Source organism: Cheilinus undulatus, linkage group 21, assembly GCF_018320785.1.
Source record: "Cheilinus undulatus linkage group 21, ASM1832078v1, whole genome shotgun sequence".
Classification (NCBI taxonomy): Eukaryota; Metazoa; Chordata; class Actinopteri; order Labriformes; family Labridae; genus Cheilinus; species Cheilinus undulatus.
In genome coordinates, this window is record NC_054885.1 from 9,656,244 (window position 1) to 9,677,914 (window position 21,671).

The 21,671-nt window shown below is 37.8% G+C and overlaps 1 protein-coding gene across 1 annotated transcript in view; it reads left to right on the top strand.

The window, feature by feature from the left end:
* The first annotated feature begins 2,252 nt into the window (after positions 1–2,252).
* Positions 2,253–21,671, top strand: part of slc1a9 (solute carrier family 1 member 9) — a 38,051-nt gene continuing 18,632 nt past the window's right edge. The window contains exons 1-4 of the mRNA XM_041777954.1: positions 2,253–2,274; positions 11,416–11,574; positions 15,347–15,499; positions 17,471–17,730. Coding sequence (XP_041633888.1) covers positions 2,253–2,274; positions 11,416–11,574; positions 15,347–15,499; positions 17,471–17,730 — 594 coding nt within the window. The remainder of the gene's footprint in view (positions 2,275–11,415; positions 11,575–15,346; positions 15,500–17,470; positions 17,731–21,671) is intronic.

The following is a 21,671-nucleotide window of genomic DNA, read 5'->3' on the forward strand; positions in this document are numbered from 1 at the left end:
TCGCATACACATATTTTCATTTTTTTTGCCAATTATTTCTTTGATTCCTTGATTCTTCAATAAAATTTTTTAATGAACAATCCAAAACAACTTCATCGCCCATGGTTAAACTTGTGGTTTAATTTTTTCTACTAAAAGCCTGAAGTTAAGGACATTTTTCATACACGTTTCATTCTTTTTTTCATTCTTTTTCTTTGAATTATTGATTATTTAATTAAACATAAGTTCTTTGAATGTGATATTCAAAACAATTTCATAACAAAAAGTAAAAAACACAAGATTCATGTTTTTTTATTACAAAATCATAATTTAATGACATTTTACACACGTTGTCAGTATTTTTTTTTTAATAATATTCTTTGTTGTATAGATTTTCCAACAAAACTTACAGTTTTTTAAAATGAAATGTCCAAAACAACTTCAGAGCCCAAGGTAATATCAATAGTTTTTTCTTTTAACCAAATCCTAAGCTTTATGATATTTTTTTTACACATATTTTTTATTTATTTACCACTTGTTTAATTTAAATCATAAATTATTCCACAAAACTTTTTTTTTCCAAACAAAATATCTTAACAAAAAAAAAAAAAATTTAATACAGATACTTTCATTAGTTCTGCAAATTACTTGCTTTGAGTCATTCATTATTTAATAAAACTTAAGATTTTTTAATGAGATATTCAAAACAACTATCTTAAGGTAAAAACAGAAGATTTAATTTTTTTTGTACTTAATGCCTACAGATAACATTTTGCATACACATTTTTTCATTAATTTTTGAAAATTATTTTCTTAGATTTATTGATTTTTACAATTAAACATTTTTTTTAAATGAACTATCTTTAAACTTTATTGCTTAAGGTAAAATTTGAGATTTGATCTTGCTTACACATTTTTCATTAATTTTGCCAGTTGTTTTCTTTGATTCATTGACTGGTCAACAAAATATACATTTTTTGAAATGCAATATCCAAAACAACTTCATACCCCAAAGTACAACTGAAAATTATTTGTTTTGTGCAAAAGGTTAAGAATACTGACATTTTGCATTCACATTTTTATATTATTTTTTGCCAGTTGTTTTCTTCGGTATTTTGATTTCTCAATAAAAATACATTTTTAATGAGATAATAAAACAACTAGCCTAAGGTAAAAACAAAAGATTTAATCTTATGTATCAAAAGTCGACACTAAATGACATCCCATCCACATATTTTAAGTACTTTTTGCCGATTATTTTCTTTGGGTTATTGGTTGTTTTTGTTGACAAGATTTTTTCAAATTAATATCCAAAATAACTTCATAGCTCAAGGTTAAGACATCAGTTTTTTTTTTTCCTAAGCCAAAGGCTAAACTTTTTGATATATTTGTACATATATTTTTTATTCATTCTTGCCAAATATTTTCTTTGGTTCATTAAATGATTCAATGAAACTTGATTTTTTTAAGATGAAAATCCAAAATAACTTTATAGCCCAGTTATAAAACACTAGATTTATTTTTTGCAACAAAAAGCCTTAACGTTCTGACATTTTACATACATGCTATGCTACAGAATACCACAAATATAAAAAACAAGTATTATATGTGAAAAACTGGTAGACATTTTGACCTTCTTTCAATAGTTTTGCTTTAGAAAAAGTCCAAGCATTGGAGAATTATTTTCCTCTGACTTTATCATGTGTTTTTAATTGTTTCTACTATTTTTTATAAAAATGTAAGCACATATCTGGCGTGATCCTCACTGGAAATATGTAACATACACTAACAGCCAATATTAACATATATCATTTGCTAAAGACTGTTTCTGATGTTCTAAATTGAAAGAAATGTATGAAGTCAAGCTGCATTCATCTTTTATGTGTTTTTTATAGCACATCTTGTGACTGGTAATGTTTGCCTAAATTAAGATCAGATGCAGGCAGACATTCAAAGGAAGGGGGTGGGGGGAGTTATTACAGTATGTATAGCCAACGTTCATCTGCTTGATCCCTTGAACCCTCCTCAGCGATTGGCTGCAGACATGGCCGGATCATTAATGTGGATGTGGACTATAAGTGAAGTGAGGGTCAACACACCGAGGAGCCTGCTACAGCCAGACTGAACCTAGCAACGCTGTAGTTTGTCGTGTCCGGCTCCAGTGGTCCGCGCGCCTTTTATCAGCAGCAGCTTGGGCTCATTTACAGCAATCAAAGCCTGCTCTTGTGGGAGATTAACTCATTCTGTGATCGTGGCCTGTTGTCCTGGAAACCATGACGATTAAGAAGATGTGTTGTAAGTACAAGGCTGCATGTGGAGACTGATTGTGATTGTTATCACGCACTGTGAAGGTCATCATCACACATCCGATGGAGTATTTAGATTGAGGACGCTGATGTTTATCAAGTCCACTTGAATCTTGAAACTCTGAAGATGTTGAGTTTTCATGGAACTTTATGGCCGCTGTATTTTGCAAACATATTCTGTGTCAATCACTACCAGCAGGAGTTGGGTCCTTGTTTCTCTGCAAAAGCTTGACTTTCTTTGAAGTTCATCTCCACCCATTTCTCATCACTAACATGTGTTCTCCCTCAAAGACTATGCTTCCCTTCAAAGGGGAATACCTCTTGGTCTGCAGCCTACCTGGCAGAGTTGTAATACCTGTGTCATGTTGCTCAAAATCCAGGATTTAGTGTAAGCTGCGCGCCAAACGGTCTGAACCTGCTGACTTGACTTGCTGTGTTTTATTAGGGATGCTAAGCTGTAATATGATGTAACAGGCATGTGTGCGGCAGTCAGTCCTCTTCTGGCTGGCGCTTAGATAGGCTGATCGACATCTGTTTCTTGTATGCCTATAAATTCAACTTTGGTGAGTACTTTTCAGGCAAGACATTAAACATTGAGGAGTCAAACTCTGCCTTACAAGGTTGTAAATGGTCTCAGTTTTCCACCATTCGACAGAGCCACCAAGACAGCCCAGCAATGCTGGTTCCTAGAGGCCAGCTATGTTTTGTCTCAGGGCAGCTCTTACATTTCCTGGAGCAGGAAAATAATCTCTGTTGCGGAAGGAAGACAGATTTACAGAGCAGCTTCAGGCTCTTGAGTGTGTCCTTGCAGCTTATACTCCTTAGCGCCGCCCTCCTCACAGGGCACATGCTGTTGTTTCATTATGTCAGGGACTCTCTCTGACCTGCTAAGGATATAAGGCTTAATTTCCAGCTTTTGCTGCTGGAAAGATGACAAACATCACAATTTTTATCTCTATTATATGTAGCTAGAGCTTAGATTTTCTTGCACGTGTAAAGTCGAAAGTTCATGACCATTTGTTTCTTAAACAATCTAGTGCCTATTTGAGGAAGATCAGTTCTGAATAAGTTCCCATTGGAAATTTTCCAGTTGCTTGGATCATTATAAAAATGGATAACCGCCAGACACACTAGATGGATGTGTTTCACACATCCATCTGGTAAACCGTCCATAGACAGCGTTTGAGAAAGGGCCAGAGCCTTTGAAAAAAAACACTTGGAGGGTGATTGGATGAACGTTCTGTCACATCTTTACCTGCAGCATCCACGCTAATGTCTTCCACCATAAATGCACCGGCCACTTCTCGCTGGTTGCATGCGTCACAACTCTGCTGCGCCCGAAAGTACTGCCCCTCGACGATGATTGGTCCTGTCACTTTCAGACCAGGCCCAAATGGTTCAGACAGGAGCTTTGCAAGATGGATTTGCCAGTGAGAAACACGGAAACAAGGGAATCCATCTGCTTTGCAAGGTTAAAAAATGGAGGGACATTCTTACAAGGTTAGACAAGTCCACCAAATGGGATTGTAGTGGGCAAAGATTCAGTAACTGCACCAATTGTTTTTTAAAGCACACACTGGAAGCCAAACAATGGCAATCACCATAGTGGAAATCCTTTTTCATGTTAACCTTCTGTCAAACTAGAAGCAGGCTGGGTGGCAGTTTAGCTTAGTTTGTAGATTAGGCATCCATATACAGAGGCTATGGTCCTTCATGCACTGGTTGCAGAACAATTCCTGCTCTCAGCGCTAGAGCTGTGAAAAAAGACTCACTCCCTACCTGGAGGGACCAATGCACCGTTTTCCAGCAGAAAACGATGGCCTCAGCCTTGGAGGTGCTTATTCTCATACAGCCACTTCACACTCAGCTGCAAACCATTCCAGTGCTTGTTGGAAGTCCCCAGCTGAGGAAGCCAACAGAACCACATATCTGCAAAAAGCAGAGATGAGATTCTGAGCTCCCTGCACTGGAAACCCTCCTCCCCCCTGACTGTGCCTTGAGATCCTGTCCATTAAAATCCCGAACAACAAATAAATCACTGGAGATTGGCTCACCAGCCTATCACAGCCTAATCCCCTATGACTCTATTCATTAGTCCAGTTCTGTATAGAATCAAAATGGATAGGTTTTACAGAAATACACACTAAATATATTGTATTCCGTAAAGATATTAGCCATTCAGAATCAATTTATTTATTGAACCAAGCAATCAGCATGTTTTTTCTGCTTGTAAATAAAGAATTTTTTGCAAAGGTGTACAGTTTCAATCAGACAATCCAAGGACTGCAGTTTTTTTTTTTTACCGTTTTCATCCACAGAGGTTGAAAATATGCTTGATTTGATCTAAACTCACTGGTCACTTTGTTGGTACACTTTGCTAGCACCTAGTTGGACTCAGTTTTGCCTTCAGAACTGCTTTACCTCTTCATGGCATGGAATCGACAAGGTGCTTGAAACATTTTTTAGAGGTTTGGTCTATATTGACACCATAGTACCATTCAGTTGCTACAGATTTATTGGCTACACATCCATGATGAAAATCTTCAATTCCACCACATCCCAACTTCTTTATTGTATTGATGAGATCTGGTGACTTTCGTTTTAAAGGATTTGTTTAAGAATATTTGAACTGTGTGTCATTGTGTTATCCTGCTGGAAGCAACCAATTGAAGATGGGTCATCAAGGAATGGATACAAATCGGACATGGTGTCTGAACAATGCTCATGGGGTACCAAGGGGTCCAAAATATGCCAAGGAAATATCCCCCGTGTCCTTACACCAACACCACCAGCCAGAACCATTGATACAAGGCAAGATGGATCCATGATTTCATCATGTTTATGCCAAATTCTTATCCTACCGTCCAACTGTTATGGCAGGAGTCTAGACTCTTCAGACCTGGCAATGTTTTCCAGACTTTATATCATCCAATTTTGGTGAGTCCATGTAAATTGTATCCCTTGTCTCATCGTCTGAGCTGACAGGAATGGTAGGCAAGAATGTAGATTGGGGAGTCTTTACAGAGGAAAGTAGATTTACTGGTATCCAAATGTGACACTGCATTCTTTTGAATCCTCAGCCGTGAAACTGACAAATGTGAGGTCAATGTGATGAATAGCTGTCTAGAAAATTGGAAAGGACTAATAGAAAATTAGACCAATTGGATGCCATCACAGAATGACCTGCATTGCCAGAATTTTCAACAAAAAACACACCAAGTTCACTGATCTGTCTGACTCATCCAACACGGTTTCAGACTCTATTGAGAAAGACTAATCCTTTGGTCATAAAAATGCTAAACTAAAGTAAAGATTTAAGAATAGCATTGTCTATAAGATGACTATTCAGTATACTGGGGTTGATTTAACCCCTACCAGCTGGATGTTGAACTTCTATATAACTGAAGCATATGTAGTCGACTGACATTACCAAACAATGTTCATGCTAAGAATGACATAAGGATTGGAAAGAGGATTTGTAAAGACTACTCGCCGTTGAACAACCTCCCCCTCCTCTTCTGCCTGCTCTGTTCACCGGGGATTAATTCTTTGCAATTGAAACTTAGCAGGACATTCTCCGCCCCTAAAATATACAATTTCAGATCACACTGGCTATCCGCCTTTCTGCCTGGACTGGCGACTGTTGCGAACACTAGAGTCGGGAGGCAGAGGCATGGCGAGATAAAGTGGAAGATGAGAGAGTGGAGGTGATAGCGTTAGAACAGACCGACAAGGTAACATTTTTTTCTGCAATTTGGTTTATGTGTTTGACTGTGTCCCCAGTGCTTCTCAGCTGATTGATGATAATCACGTCTGATTGCGATAGTCTCATTGAGTCAGACTGTGTGTAAATGTGACATTGATACGCCTTACAGAGATTTGGCATGGCTGCACTTATCTCCAGATGTGTTTATATAGGATTAATGTTTAGACATGATGGTGATGGGGTCTCTTCAGTTTCCTCTGCTGAGTAGAAATGTGGTACGTGATATTGGACAGCTGACACATTCTTACTCGTTGACGCTTTTGTCATATTGAAAGTGATGACTTTGCTTGGAAGAAGAAATCTCATTGCTTCCATAACAATCCTGTGTTGATTTAGAGATTTCCAAATACACTTTAAACGACAACTGACAGGTGTTACTGAAGAGCTTTTCTCCATTTTAAGAATAATGCGTCTTCATCTGATGTTAAATTCTTTAATGCACTCAGACTAATGTCTACTGAATGTTGTCTACCTAGATCTGAATTTAGCTGCAGTTTTTCACATTGTGAAGCCACTAAGAATCATTTGGACAGACTTTAAACAAAAATTTAATTCATGCCAGATTATTCATTTTACTTATGTTACCAGTGTCTGTTAGTATTTACATTACTGTCACAAGACTGAATTTTCTTAACAACTATTAGGCAGTTAAATGAATACATTTAATGAATTTATGTCTCTGAAGATGTTAAGTCCATCCAAACCCTAGCATGTTCTGGACCCATGTTTTTTTGGCAAGCTACCTGCCTGTATTGTATTGTATCATATTGTATCCTACTAAACCTCCCTTTCAATTCTTTCCGTCTGCTTCTAAAGTCATGACATTTGCTTTTTTTCTATTTTTAAGTCTTTCATCTGCAAAATCATCACATAAATTCAAGGTACATTTCCAAATTGATCTCATTGTATGAACACAGAGTTGGTACCATAATGTATCATATTGTATCTTATCATATCGTATCTAGTGTATGCCATTGTATCTGTCATATTGTATCGAATAGTAGGGTGTTGTGTTGTATCATATTGAATGGTATCGTACCATATTATATAGAATGGTATGGTATGTTTTCAAATTAAATTTAATGGTACTAATTTATTTTATCAAATTGTATTAGAATGTATGGCATGGCATGGTATGGTATGACAATCTTTTCAATCAAACACAGTCACTTTTTTTAAACTGGTGTATAAAAGTTTTACATCAGTCTGATCATTTGTTAATTCTGGACCAAGAACTGTGCTAAGCTACTTCCCAATTCAAGATTTTTCCCCTGTCTTTCACAAAAATTGTCCAATAAGTTCAAAATAAATTTCAAAATTGAAAACAAGTTGGTGTGGTATGGTTCAGTACAGTACAGTATCCTGTTTTAACAAAGGGTACTGTATTGTATTGGAATCTAGTCATATGTTGAGATATGGTTTAGCATGGTATTGTGTGGTATCATATCAAACTGAATAGATTTGTATCATGTTGTATCAGATGTCATTGTATCATAATGAATGGTATTGTATCGTGTGGTATCAAATCATATCCAATGGTTTAGTCGTTATTGTCTGGTACAGTACAGTATCGTATTGAATATATGTATGGTATGGCATGGTATGGTGTGGCATGGAATTGGTTCCAGAGATTATTTTTGCATGGATATGGATTTGGTGTGTCTTGAGATTTCGGATTGGTCTCAGGTGTGCCTTGGGCTAAAAAAGGTTGAAAATCACTGTGGTATGGTATGGTATCAAATCAAATGGTATCTAACTGTACCGAATCAAATCCAGTGGTGTTGTATCGTATCAAATAGTTCCGTATCGAATGGTATTGTATCAAATGGTTTGGCAATGTACGGTGCTGTACAGTAGTGTATTGTATGGTATGGCACAGTATTGTATGTTAGAGTATCATAGCATCATAATGTCTCCATTTGGGTTCTTTTTCTTCTACCTGCTTTAGCATTTGAAAATCTCTGACTTTTCATCTATTGCAACATTGAGGCTAAAATAAATTCTTTCAGTGACACTGAGTCATAATTTTCTTTCCTCAAGTGCTACTAGAAGGACAAAATTTTAAACTTTTCATTGGAACATTTCCGTAACTACAAGGAGTAGTGGCACAAAGTTGTAAAATGGATATTTATGGCTGCTGATTCAGGGACAGCATCTTTTGAATGACCCAGCTTTAGCCTGAGTAGACCACTCAGGCCGAACTGAGAGGCAGGATATTCTTTTGGTGTCACAAGCAGATTCCACCCGTAGCCTTTAATCACTAACTCCTGACCCTGACACTTTGCAACCCCAACAACTGTACTAAAACAAGCTAACACAACCAAAATCTCTCAAGTGAAGCAGTTATTTTAAAGATAATTAAAGTTCAAAGACCATTTGATTTTTCAACATTGTTATGGCTAGCTTTAGGACTGCATTGGAACCAATTGCTAACATTTAGATATGCAGCTCTTAGCAACTTGAACATCTGCAGTATGAATTGTTGTGCACTAGTATGTTGGGGCACCGAGGATGCATCTATTGTGGCCCTAGGAGAGTAAAAAGTAAGATGTTTTTGTTGGCAACAATTGAATGAGCCTTTGAAATGGGACAGCCTTTATTATGTTATTGTGACGTCACTGGTCTTCAGTTGCGTCCTTTAAAGGATGCAGCCCTTGAAAAGGGGCACAGTTGAAGTGTCCATTAACTCCTGGCAACAACATGTGGTTGACAGCTGTGGTTTTAAGTAAAATGTCTCATAACAACTCAATGGATAGCAACATGTGGTAAAAATATTGATGAATTTGCTTGGGAGAAAATTTTACAACTTTGGCAATACTTTGATGTTTCATCAAAGGCTACAATCATTTCAGTTATCAGACGTATGCATGCTGTTACCTGAAAGCTATGAAGCCCAGCAGTCGAAGTCTCATTTGAAATGCTATCTCCACTCGCATCAGCCTCATTTTCAGTCCTATAGGCAACAGCTTGCTGCTGATGTAGTATTTAGCTGTCTTTAAGTAGAGTTATTAACGGGTATTTGCCTGGCTGTTCACCCTTAGCCCCAATTTTTCCTTTATGTTTTAACCAACCACTATCTTCCACTCCAGATGTCCATCTCAGTTGGTCAGATTGCTAGGGGGCACATATTAAGTCTCCTAGCTGATTCTTCATCAGCCATATCTATTACTTTATCAGCAACTTCACTGAGTGCTTTATTTAGATCTGAGTGATTTTTTCCATTTTTAGGTAATAACACACTACATCTCTTAAAAGGTTCTACTTGTACTGTTTAGCAATCACCTGCTGTCTTTAACTCAAACCTGGAGCAGAGTTCATGTGGATCTTTAAAAAAATCTCAGATTGGATTTTCAGAATGTCTAATTTTACCTGCAAGGGGTTTTGAATTTCAGTTTGCAGACATTTATGTATACTATGACAAATGATACTATATGGTTGTTAATCAGCATTTTTTGTATGGATTTGTTTGTTTAAGTGATATTTCACAGCATCAAATGCAGCTTTTATTATTTTCTCATTTACAAACCGTAAACATTACAGAAAGGAAAGCGAGGACATTTGTAGTTGAGCAGACCTTCAAGATGAAGAATAAAGGCAGTAGTTGGTGGGGGCAAATGAGCTGAGAAAAATGAAGAGCACTTATTATTTTAGATCAGTGGCTCTCAACTGGTTAAGTCACGGACCCACCATTAACTCCCCAGGAAGAATTGTGACCCAAATTTTGGAGACTTTTTCGGCCAATCAGATGTATATAATAAAAGTTTGAATTTGACCCACTGACTTTTGGGTCCTGACCCACCAGTTTAGTCAAAGCTGTTGAGTCTAACAGAAAACCAGCAAAGTGCAAAAATATAATTCATTATTCTTTGTTCTGGTTTTAGAAAGATCCTAGAAGTAGGGATGCATATATGAGATTCTGCTGTCATCTGATATTTCACTATTTCTAAACTAATTTTTGCAGATACCAATATTGTTAGGGAGATAAAACTGCCTAAAACTCCCCAAACTATACCTTTTTCCATTATTTTTTACCAGTTTCTTGTTTTAATTTGGTTCCACTGCCAGACAGTGGCTGTAGCTGTTTGAAAGCTGTTTTCTAACCACTATTTAATAACAAAAGAAGAAGACAGAAATGCCACCGAGTGACACAGCTAAACTAAGGAACTAACTCCACCTCTCTTCTTTATACCTTCGCCTTATCAAGTAAAATAGATTTTAAGTAGAAATTTTTGATTTTAAAAAACAATTTTTATTTTGTGTCAGCTCAAGCTAACAAGTGCAGGTGTACATTCCGGTCCATCGCTTTGATTTTTTAAATTTACTTGTGACTTTTGAACAGTAATATTCTTTCAAATGCCCATACCATACTGGTGATATATATGCCCATTATATTGGCTGTAATTATCAGCAGAATTTAGTATCTGCCGATACAGATGAAGCAGACAATATAGTCCTTGGAAGACACCAAAAGGGTTAGACTTCCCAAAAATTAAAATCAAATAAATAGATGAACTGTATTGTTTTCCTTTAAAGTCCAAATATTTTTTTGCCTTTGGAAGTGAAATAAGTTTCAGTCGCCTAAACTGCAACTGCCACTAGGGGTTGATTGCAGTATTTTGGCTACATATTTCTTGGGCTGGCATGTGGTCCATCACTGAATTTGATGCTAAAATACTGTGTTGTGATTGGTGTGAAAAACGAGCAGGAAACTGGTCTATAATTGTGGTCCTCTGGCAGGAAAAATGAACTCTAAAGCGCTTTTAGGGGAAAGTAGACATGTACAAGGCAGCTTTAATCAAGAACGGACTAATGATTATATATTTATGTGTCATATTCACTAACAATTACTGATGGATTTCTATAAATTGGATCACACATTAAGCTGGTGTTTTTTATAGCCTATAGAGTTTTTTTTTAATCACATACCCTAAGCACCACAACATACTTTTCCTCTGCACATTTTCTGGTTTTAAAAATCTTCTTTAGTCCGGCTTGTGGGCTGCCAGTTGATGATCACTGATATAGAACAATTCCAAGTGCTTTACACAGTTTAAAAAAATCTAAGAATGTTCATAAGCAAAAAAGATTTTACCACCTTTAAATATTAGACTGTGAACCCCCCCCCCCCCCCGCTATGGCCTGAGCATTCTCCTAAACTCTCCTTTGCATTCATGGAAACAGTGTGAATCCTAACCAGCCACAGGAGAAGAATACTTTGTTAAGATGGTCCTTCGACAATGCAGTGTGACAAATTTGTGATCATGCAGTGATAATTCATTAACACTGCAGGCCTGCATTTGCAAAATGATGTAGAGGTATTTAATCTTCAAGTAGTAAAACCCATCTCTCCATCTGTCTCCACAGACAGGATGACAAACCAGGCGACAGCTAACCAGTCCAACACAAACAAGGTGAAGGAGAAAGAAGAAAACCCTAGAGATGACAACACAGACGTCGCGTATAAAGATGCCGGCCACTGCAGCCGGAATACCCACAACCTACTGCTGGGACTCACTGTTTTGGGTATGAACAGACTGGGAGACAAAGGCTTTCTATCCTGATATTATTCTGTTTTTAGCTGCAGTAGACCTTCATGGAGTGTTAAAAGTAAGATGAAGATAGAGAGAAAGCCAAAAAGTTACCCCCCAGATTATTAGAAAAAAAAAAACCCACATACATCCAAACTGATCCACTTGTTGTTTTTGATAGTCTATTTTTTCCAGGCAATTATTAGCAATGCTATATGGAAAAATGTCTGTCAAAATTGATCATTTTTGGGTGTCCAGTTTGAAAATGCCTGAACTTTTCCTCATAAAAAAAAGGTTTAAAATATAGTTTTTCTGTTCTGTTGGTATTAACTTGTAACCTAAACTAGCTAAGGCATCATGCTTTGGTCCAGTTGAGTTTTCCAGCTAATACCTCCCAGCTACAGTCATCTACAGGCCTCTGGAAAAAAAGTTTATTGTTGTTTAACTTAATACCAGTAGCAGCTAAAGTGAGCCTGACAGTTTGGGAAGAAGCTTTTGAGTGTTACCTTTCTAAAGACGTCTTGTTTGTGTTTGTGCTCCTAATGGTTCAAACACAGCATTCAGTCTAATTTGAATAAGGCAAGGCAAGTTTATTTGTACAGCACATTTCAGCAACAAGGCAATTCAAAATGCTTCACACAGGACGTCAAAACACAATGACGGGTATTCCTGGATAGGCGTTGTTGACTAATTTTGTCTGGATTTGAAGGGGTTAGAGTACTCAAGTTACTTTTCTGTTGTTAAAAGTAACCTAACGCATTAGTTTTACAATTTGATTAACACATTAAAAGTTACCTTTTTCATAATAATAATCCTTTACTGAAAGAAAACTTGCCTTTTTATGCTAACTTTTGCAAAGAATGAAAAAAAGAAGCTCTATGAAGCACCAACACTGTTTCTGTTTCTCTACTTCCTTTTGGCATGTTGCATGCCATATGGGGGCAAACACAGCTATGTCAGCGCCTGCACATTTTTTACTTGTTAAGCTAGCTGGATGGCAAAGTAGACAGCTTTACACTGTGGAATTATCCCCATTATGTTGAATTTTTAGACAAAAGATAAGAACAACATCATGGTTAAACACAATCTCAAAAGCAGTTGTATTGTTGTTATAAAAACAGCTGTGTAGCAGTTTCAGTTATGGACTGTTATAATGTACAACTTTTGTGTAATACTGTAAAGTTCTGCCCAGTTTGTTGTCAGATTGTGAGTATATTAAAGTCCCTGTAAAGTGATTAAAAAAATCTTTATTTTAGGTTTTTTGTATGACAAGATGTTTTTGTGAACAACCGGGCCAAATTTCAGTAATGAAAAGCATTGCTACGTTTATAAAATTAAGCTTCAAAATCATGAAAAAGAGACACTAACATCTGCTCTAGGAAGATGTGGGCGTGTCAGTTCAATGAGCTGAAGCCACACCCGACCAGGAGAAATACCAGCCTCTCAATATTTAAAAAAATGCTTCTGATCAGAGCTCAGCTTCCTGACTCTCTGCCAGAGCAGAGAGACTAGAGTTGGAGATTAAATTTACTGTTTTCTGGCACAGATCTCTCTGTTATGACACTTTAATAACCGATAGGCCACCGTGGCTGAAAGATTTCGGAAATGTACTTCACATTGAACAAAAACAGCATGTAGCTGGCTTTTAACTTTCAATGGAGGAAGTGACATCAGCTTACAACAGACAGTACTGAAATGAACTGCATGGAAATTTTATATCATTGTAGCATCTGGGGGGCGTGGTAATTCCCCATAGGGACCGGTGATGTCATGGGCTCATATATTTGCCTTACTCATATAAAACCAAGACAGGAAAAAGGTGAACAGCTTTCTATTGGCCACACATAGATCTGTATCTTCACATGTGTACAGCAACCTTATTCCAACATATCTAGTGGGTGAAGATACAAATTTTACATTTCACTTTACATGTACTTTAAAGAGCTGTAAACATTTTAACATCTGTTAGTGGTGTTATCAAGCTTCAGAATGACAGATTATGGTCTGCAAACAAGGCTGTGGAATGACAGTAGAGTCGACACTTTCAAAGGTAGACTATGTGCCATTTTAAAAACCAACAAGTGGAATGTGGGGTTAATTAAAGGGTTTGAATTTTTGGTAACTTAAAAGTACACTTACATGTTTCCTTTCTCATTAGGTAATGCTACCCCAACACTCATAATAAAAAAGACACCATTGGTAAACTATAAATACAACTTGTGAACAGTTTGGTTTTTCCTTGCTAATATTGCCACCTCAAATAAAGTGTTGCACTGTTCTTGTAGTATGGTTTCGGACACACAAAAGAACAGCAGTGACCCTCAAATTCCACATACTCCGTTTGCACAGCAATCAAAGTGTGCTGTGGAGCAAATTGCTCCTTTTCTAGTTAATCATTACAGTTACACAGCCCTCTGCTCTGTCTCCAGTGTTTGGTACTCAAGTTACGCTTTAAATATATTTTCAGTGGAGCACGTTGCCAGCATGCATCAATCCAAGCAGAGCAGGTTGACCCATGAACGAAAGCAAACAGAGCATCTGGTCAATTTCAAACTGCAACACAATGCTCGGACTCCAGACTGTAACTCTCATCACTACATCAGCATTATGTCCCAGCTGCAGATCATCAATGTGACAGAGGGTCACAGAGGTAGCATGGCACTATCGAGAAGTGAAATTGGGGCAAAAAACCACAAGATTTTTTCAACACCACACATCCTTTCTTTAAAACATAAATCTTTTAATTTCCTAAAGTACTCAACCATGGTATCAGCCAATACTCATGATCTTGTGATATCTTGTCTCCTCCTGCTTAAGGCCATTGCACTCTGCTGCTAGGCTTACATGCATGTCTGCAGTCACAGAGTACGTGGAATTTGCTGGTAAGGGGTGGTTTTATAGAAAATACATGGAAAAGTTTCCAATGCCTAAACTGTTACTGCATGCACTTAAATGAACACATCTGCACATCTTCTAAATCAGACATCCACAGAAGGGACCACACTGGTGTAAGAACATGATATGTTCCTGTCATAACAGCTAAATTGCACTGAAATTGTTCTGAAAAAGTCCTGGAAATAATCTCTAAACATGACTGGAAACCCTGTTTGGGTTAACCTAAATTGTAATAAGATAAACCCACTTCTTTGGCAAGTGGAATACAATTCAAATCGAGGCCGATTTTATTATGTAAAAAAGGCCATTTGTGCTGCAGCAAATACTCAGACAGAATCCTGGATTAAGGGAGCCCATGGCTTCTTCCCATGAGAGAACTTTGCTTGTTGTTTTCATTAGTTTGCCTCTGTAAACACTCTGGTATGTTTCTCCACAGCTGCATTTTTTGTACAAGAAAAAGCCCCTGCAAAGCTACGAAGTGTGTTGTTTTTGTCTGTCATTTGATTTAAACCCAGATGTGAACTTGTTTATGTTACAGTCGACAGTTCTCATTTGTTCAAAGTCTTTCATGTGAGTTGAGAAAAAGCGTTTTTTTAAGGTTAAGGATAAGTAGGCCAGTGAGTTAAAAAAAACATTGTGGGCCGTCTTCTGGAGCTGATTTAAAAAAGGTCTTTACGTGTAAATATATACACAAAATGTCAGGTATTCAGGTTTTTTTAACCTCATTAAAGTCCACATTCTTCAAGTCAAGGTAGAACCATAAAACTCTCTGCTAGCATCTGAACAAAACCACCGCATTTTTCATCCAATTCAGTCGACTTTATCCGTTTCAAAAATTCCCAATGCAATCTCCTGTCCTCTCCTGTCCTCAGGCGTTGTTATGGGAGTGGTGTTCGGGATGCTGCTGCGGTACATGAAGGTAAAAGACTACAGCGTCCTCACAATGATTTCCTTCCCAGGAGACATCCTCATGAGGATGCTGAAGATGCTCATCCTGCCTCTAATCATCTCCAGCCTCATCACAGGTGTGCCACTACTCACGCACAGGAATAAGCACACAATCAGAATCAAAGTCAAGTTTATGTCTAAGTACATGTGCATGTGCAAGCAATTTGCCCTGGGGTTTTTGGTTGCAAAAGGTACTTCAAAGTAAAATATGAAAGAAGAAAATTTCTTTAAAGGAGCAATCCTGCTGTTAGAGGGCTTAGATGAAACAAGATTAACCGAATAAATAGAAGATATGTTTGAACAATATAACACAAGATATACAAAAGTAGTAATGAGAAAACAGTACAGTTGCACAGGAAGGTGCTGGATGATTTTTGGTGCAAAACACCACAATCAGTACGTTTACATGCACAGTCAAGGTGGGCTTCTGTTATAACTTGATTTTGTTATTTAAATGGATTACTAAACTGGATATTCTATTACTCACAGAGGTACACGATGTGGAAAAAAGTATTTGGCCAAACCTTTAAATTATTGAATTCAGGTGTTTCAATCAGACCTGTTAACAGATGTGTAAAATCAAGCACCTAGCCCTGTAGTCACCATTTGCAACCATTTGTGAAACAAAATGGGTCCTCTGAAGAGCTCAGTGACTTCAGGTGTGGTATTGTGATGGATGCCACCCTTGCAATAAGACAGTTTGTAAAATGTAATCCCTGCTGGATGTTTCACAGTCAACTAGAAGTGATTTTAATGGAAAATGGAAGTGTTCAGGAACAACAGAAACTCAGTCACAAAGTGGAAGACCGTATCTTAAATTCAATCCTGTAGTAAACAGGAAGCCAGTTCAGACAGAGCAACACCATAGCCTATAGTTGAAGGGTTCTGAACTTCCACTGACATTAATGAATGCACAGAAACTGTGCGGTAGGAGCTTCATGAAATGGGTTTCCATGGCCGAGCAGCTGCATGCAAACCTCACATCACCAAGTCCAATGCCAAGCATTGGATGGAGTGTGGTTAAAAAACAGCCATTAACAACTCTCTTTGGAGCAGTCCACAATGTGGAGCAGTGACGCTTCTCTGTTTGGCAGTCAGATGGCTGAGTCTGGGGTTGGTGAATGCTGGGAGAACGTTACCCGCCTGACTGCATTGTGCCAACTGGGAAATTTGATGGTGGAGGGTTAATGGTATGCGGCTGTTTTTCAGGGTTTGTGCTCCAGTGAAGGAAAGTCTTAATGCTTTAGCATACCAAGACTTTTTGGACAATGCTATGCTTCCAACTTTGTGGCAACAGTTTGGGGAAGGCCCTTTTCTGTTCCAACATGACTGTGCCCCAGTGCACAAAGCAAGGAATATAGAGACATGGTTTGATGAGTTCGGAGTGGAAGAACTAGACTGGCCTGCAAAGAGCCCTGGCCTCAACCCCATTGAGGATCTTTGGGATGAACTGGAACAAGTATTGCAAGCCAGGCCCTCTCCTCCAACATCAGTGCCTGATGCATAAATGCTCTACAGAATGAATGGGCACAAAAAGAAACACTCCAAATCTTGTGGAAAGCCCTCTAGACGCAGGGAAATTCAGTTCAGTATGCTGTCAGTTTCACTAACATGTTCGCCTGCATTTAAAAGTCCAGATTCAGTCACACTAATACAATAATTCAACTTTGCCTAACTGTGTATAAATGTAGTGACTGAGTTGAACCATTTATGTTGCCATCTTTTGGTGTTTACATACTTGTAATTAGGGAAAAATAAAAAAAATAAAATATCTTGCTTTCAACCTAACCACCACATCATCTGTGCTCCATTGTTATCCATTTTTGATTGTCAATGATGTCTTGAGAATCCTCATAAGCATATTACATGTTATACAAAAGTTAATGGTAACCAGCAGCACATTGTTACCAGCTAGCAAGCTTAATGTTGGTATGAATATCATCATGTTACTATTTTAATTATACATGCTCTATATGTCTGAATTTAGGCTATTTAGAACAGTTTAAAACCAGTGCAAACATCGTAGAGCTAAACTCCGTCTCCCTCAGGTCTAGCAGGTCTCGATGCCCGCTCCAGTGGCAGGATGGGTAGCAGAGCCATGGTGTACTACATGACCACCACTATAATCGCTGCCATCCTCGGGGTCATCCTGGTGTTGGGGATCCACCCTGGGAACCCAAAACTGAGAGGAGGAGGCGGGGGGAGCTCAAGCCAGCCAAAGAACCAGGAAGTCAGCAGTCTGGACGCCTTCCTGGACCTGCTAAGAAACCTTTTTCCTGAGAACCTGGTGCGGGCCTGCTTCCAACAGGTAACCTCAGCATCTGAAACATACCTGTGGAGCTTTTTATGGTACTCTGGCTCCTAATTTATGCATATGTAGAGTTTGCAGACAGTATCAGCAGATCTCAACCCTGTTGACATACAGAGACTCACTGGAGAATAACATGGCATGCACTTATGTTTGTAGTTGATGTTCAGCTGTTTTGTCTCATGAATTGAAAGCTGCAGACTAGTTTGCTTACCTAGTGTGTAAGAAATCATCTCTGGGAAAGATCAGCAGTTTGTAAGACATTGTCCACAGACATTTCACAGACAGGAAACACCGACAACAATTTCAATATGTCAAATCTCATTGCTCTTTTTAAAAATAGAAGAAAAGAAGAAACATTATGAGTAAATAATGGTATCAGCACTGACATTAAGCTTAACTTGATGCTGACAGATCTGCAGTGAGAGAAAAGTTTGATTAGAAATACATCTGTAAGCTCAAGAGTTTATTTAGGTCAATCCTCTGTCAAAATATGAATATCCAGGGTAGCTTCAATTATCATTCAGTTTTTGTCTGTCAGTCTGGCCTGTTCAGTAGCTGTCAGGAGAAGAGGAATAAATTAATATTTCCATAATACTTAGGGAAAGAATGACTTTGAATCAGCATAGAGTCATTTATGTTTAGGTTCCCTAGGAAATTGCACAACCATGCATGAATACTTTGACTGTACAGCATTTTAAGATACTTTCACATGTGTTTGCACAGATTTTTTTAATCCTGCCACTGATTAGGGTAACTGTAATTCTGTTAATAACGTTTTAAAACTTGCAATATCATAAAGTTTAAAAAATTGGACTACCTCTTAGAAAGCTAAAATTTTTCTGTGGTATCTTGATGTTGTTCTTTTGGATAATTAGGCCTAAAAATGCCTAATAACCAGTGTTGGATTCACAGCAGCAGATTGCTTTAATCAACAACTGTGCACATGGCAGATAAAGCTGAAATGCATGCGGCAAAAACTCGAATTTTAGTGTGAATTTGTGTACTCCAGTTGCTCCCAAATGGTAAAGGCCAGGAATGTCTAGGTGTGTGTTGTAGATTTGAATAACCGTACATTATTATTACAACTAGACATCAAATACAGACAAAAAATTTGCATGAATATGGAGAAGATGTGCCTTGAGATTTTTGTCTTAATCTTAGGTGTGCCTTAGGCAAAAAATGTTTGAAAATTACTGCCTTAAAAAATTATAAATCTGGTCATCTACAATTCAATGGCAAATTTCCAACCTTGGTTGCTATAAAGATCATTTGCTTTTTATGGGTTCTGGCATAACAACTGGGGGAGGAAATCAAAATAGTTTTTCTGACTTTTTGTTTTTGGCAAATATTTGTTAGCTTTTCTGGTAAAATATTTTAGTCCAACACATCACTGACCCCCCAAAAGCCTTCAGATTTATCTGACAGTGAAAAAAACTTGAATTGAACTACCTAAACCTGAAATACTGCTCAATTCTGATTTTATTTTGGTCTGATCTGATTTTTTATGGTTCTCTGTTAACAATTACTTTTCAGTTTTTGATCTGTATCACTACAATAGATTCATAAATGAAAGTGGCCCACATCAGATACTGAAACTGTTAAAAAAGAGCTATATCCACCCAATACCTCTTTCAAGAGGGAAGATGATATTTTTTTATTATTAACATGCAAAACTGATCTTCAGTTAAAAAAAAAGCTACTGAATGGACTAAAATGTGGCTTTGATTTGTCACCCATTGTCCACAACTATTCAGATTCTTACATTTTAAATTTCTACCAGCCTCCAAGAGGGCCACGACTTTGAACCTGGAAAGTCCATCGTTAGTCACTCATCTGTTCAAGGTATTAACTGAGCAGTTAGACTAAATGAAAGAGCCAAAGAGAGTTGTTAATGGCTGATGTAATCTCTGGAGAGTTCAGTCATCCTCCAAAGGCAAACACAATGTTTCCTACATGTGTGACTGTTGAGTGAAAACATTTAACTCCAAAGGATTTGGCTACAGAAGGACCAAAAGGCCAAGGCTGCTTTGTGCTGAAGAGATCCTTTTAAGTTCTTTTTTTTTTTTTTTTTTACAAGGAGAAAGATTTAATACATGTTAATAAAAACTGAGCTCAAATTTAAACATGAAAGAAAAGAAAAGAGATCTTTATATGCTAATTTTCCTGGGTAAATGTTGAAAAATTAGCTAATAAAGAGAAACTGAGCCATTTACAATGCCAGTTTAAAGTTATACTAAATATTTGCAGGTTTAGATAATTGCCTTTTTTCTCCCCTCTGTCTTTTTATGATTGCATTTATAGTCATTTTTCTAAATTTTGGTTTGTCTAAAAACAAAACATATGCTAGCCCTCAAAGCTAGCACACACAGAGAATTTGTCATTTTCTGGTTCATTTAGTTTACCATAATTGTACCCACTGTAGTAGATCATGTAATATTAAACAATTTAGAATTATCATTGGCATGGACAAATGATAAGGATTTATGAACTGATTTGAAGGTGCCTGCCAAAGTCAGTCTTCCACATCTACTGCTACTACTGTATGTGTCTTATCTATACAAATCCCAATCCCAAAAAAGTTGGGACATTGTGTCAAATGTAAGTAAAAATTATTTTCAACCTTGACTACAACACAAAGGTCGGATGTTTAGCACTCATAATCTTTTTTTTTTTTTTTAATATACAAACATTCTGAATTTGCTGTCTGCAACATGTTCCAAAAAAGTTGGGACAGGATCAAGGAAAGACCAGAAAAGATGTTAGATGTTATTTAGTAACAGGTGGCAGGACCACAATTGGGAATAAAAGGAGCGCCTCTGAAAGACTGCCATGTGCAATGTTGTCACTTTGTGAACAACTGCATGGGCAAGTAGGCCAGCAGTTTATGACCACTGTTCCTCAGTGGGCTGTTGCAGAATTATAGATTTTCCCTGTCTACAGCCTGTAATTTCATCAAAAGATTTAGAGAATCTGGAGAAATGTTTGCCCATAAGGGTTAAGGCTGAAAACCAATATGGATGCCTTTGACCCCTTAGGAAGCAGTGCATTAAAAACCGTCATTCTGTGATGGATATTACAGCTTGGGCTTAGGAACACTTCAGAAAGTTAAAGGTCACATATTACGCAAAACACACTTTTTCAGGCTTTTCTAACACAATCCCCCCAAGAATAGGACCCCCCCCCCCCCACACACACACACACACCTTTCAGAAAATGTGTGCTGAAACAAGCTGCTCTCATATTTTCCCCTCATGATGTCATGTGGGGAGTTAGCCCCACCCCCAAGTATGGTTTGCCCCCCCGCTTAAAAGAAAGTCCCGCCTTCCTCTCTCGATCCTCCTCTCAGCTGGCAGCTAAGAGGAGGATCAGTAGAGCCACATCCATTTAGCCACATCCATTTCCTGAGGGGGAAGGAGTCAGGGGTGGAGTCAGACAGCTCATTAACATTTAAAGCCACAGACACAGAAACAGCTCATTATGAGCAGGGCTGAAACAAAAATCCATTACTGGAGTGTTTTTCAGAAATAAACTTCAAAGGCATGATTCAGGGACCTCTGAGACCAAAATAAACTTGTCTTAAAGGGGTAAAATATGTGACCTTTAAGACTGTACCATGCAAAGCATCAACAATATCCAGAAGTGCCAGTGAGGCCTCCGGGCCTGAGCTTATCTGAGACTGACTGACCTAAAGTGGGTAAGTGTGCCATGTTCTGGAAAGTCCACACTTTAAAGGACAGCCAGGCTGTCATCAAAAGCTGGCATCTGTGATGGTGTTTGGGAGTATTAATTCCCATGGGGTAACTTGCACATCTGTGAAAGCACAATTGAAAATTTTCCAAGGATGTCCCCGATTATTTCATCAAGACAATGCAAATCCACATTCTATTCAAGTTACAACAGCATGGCCTCACAATAAAAATGTGTGGTTACTAGGCTGG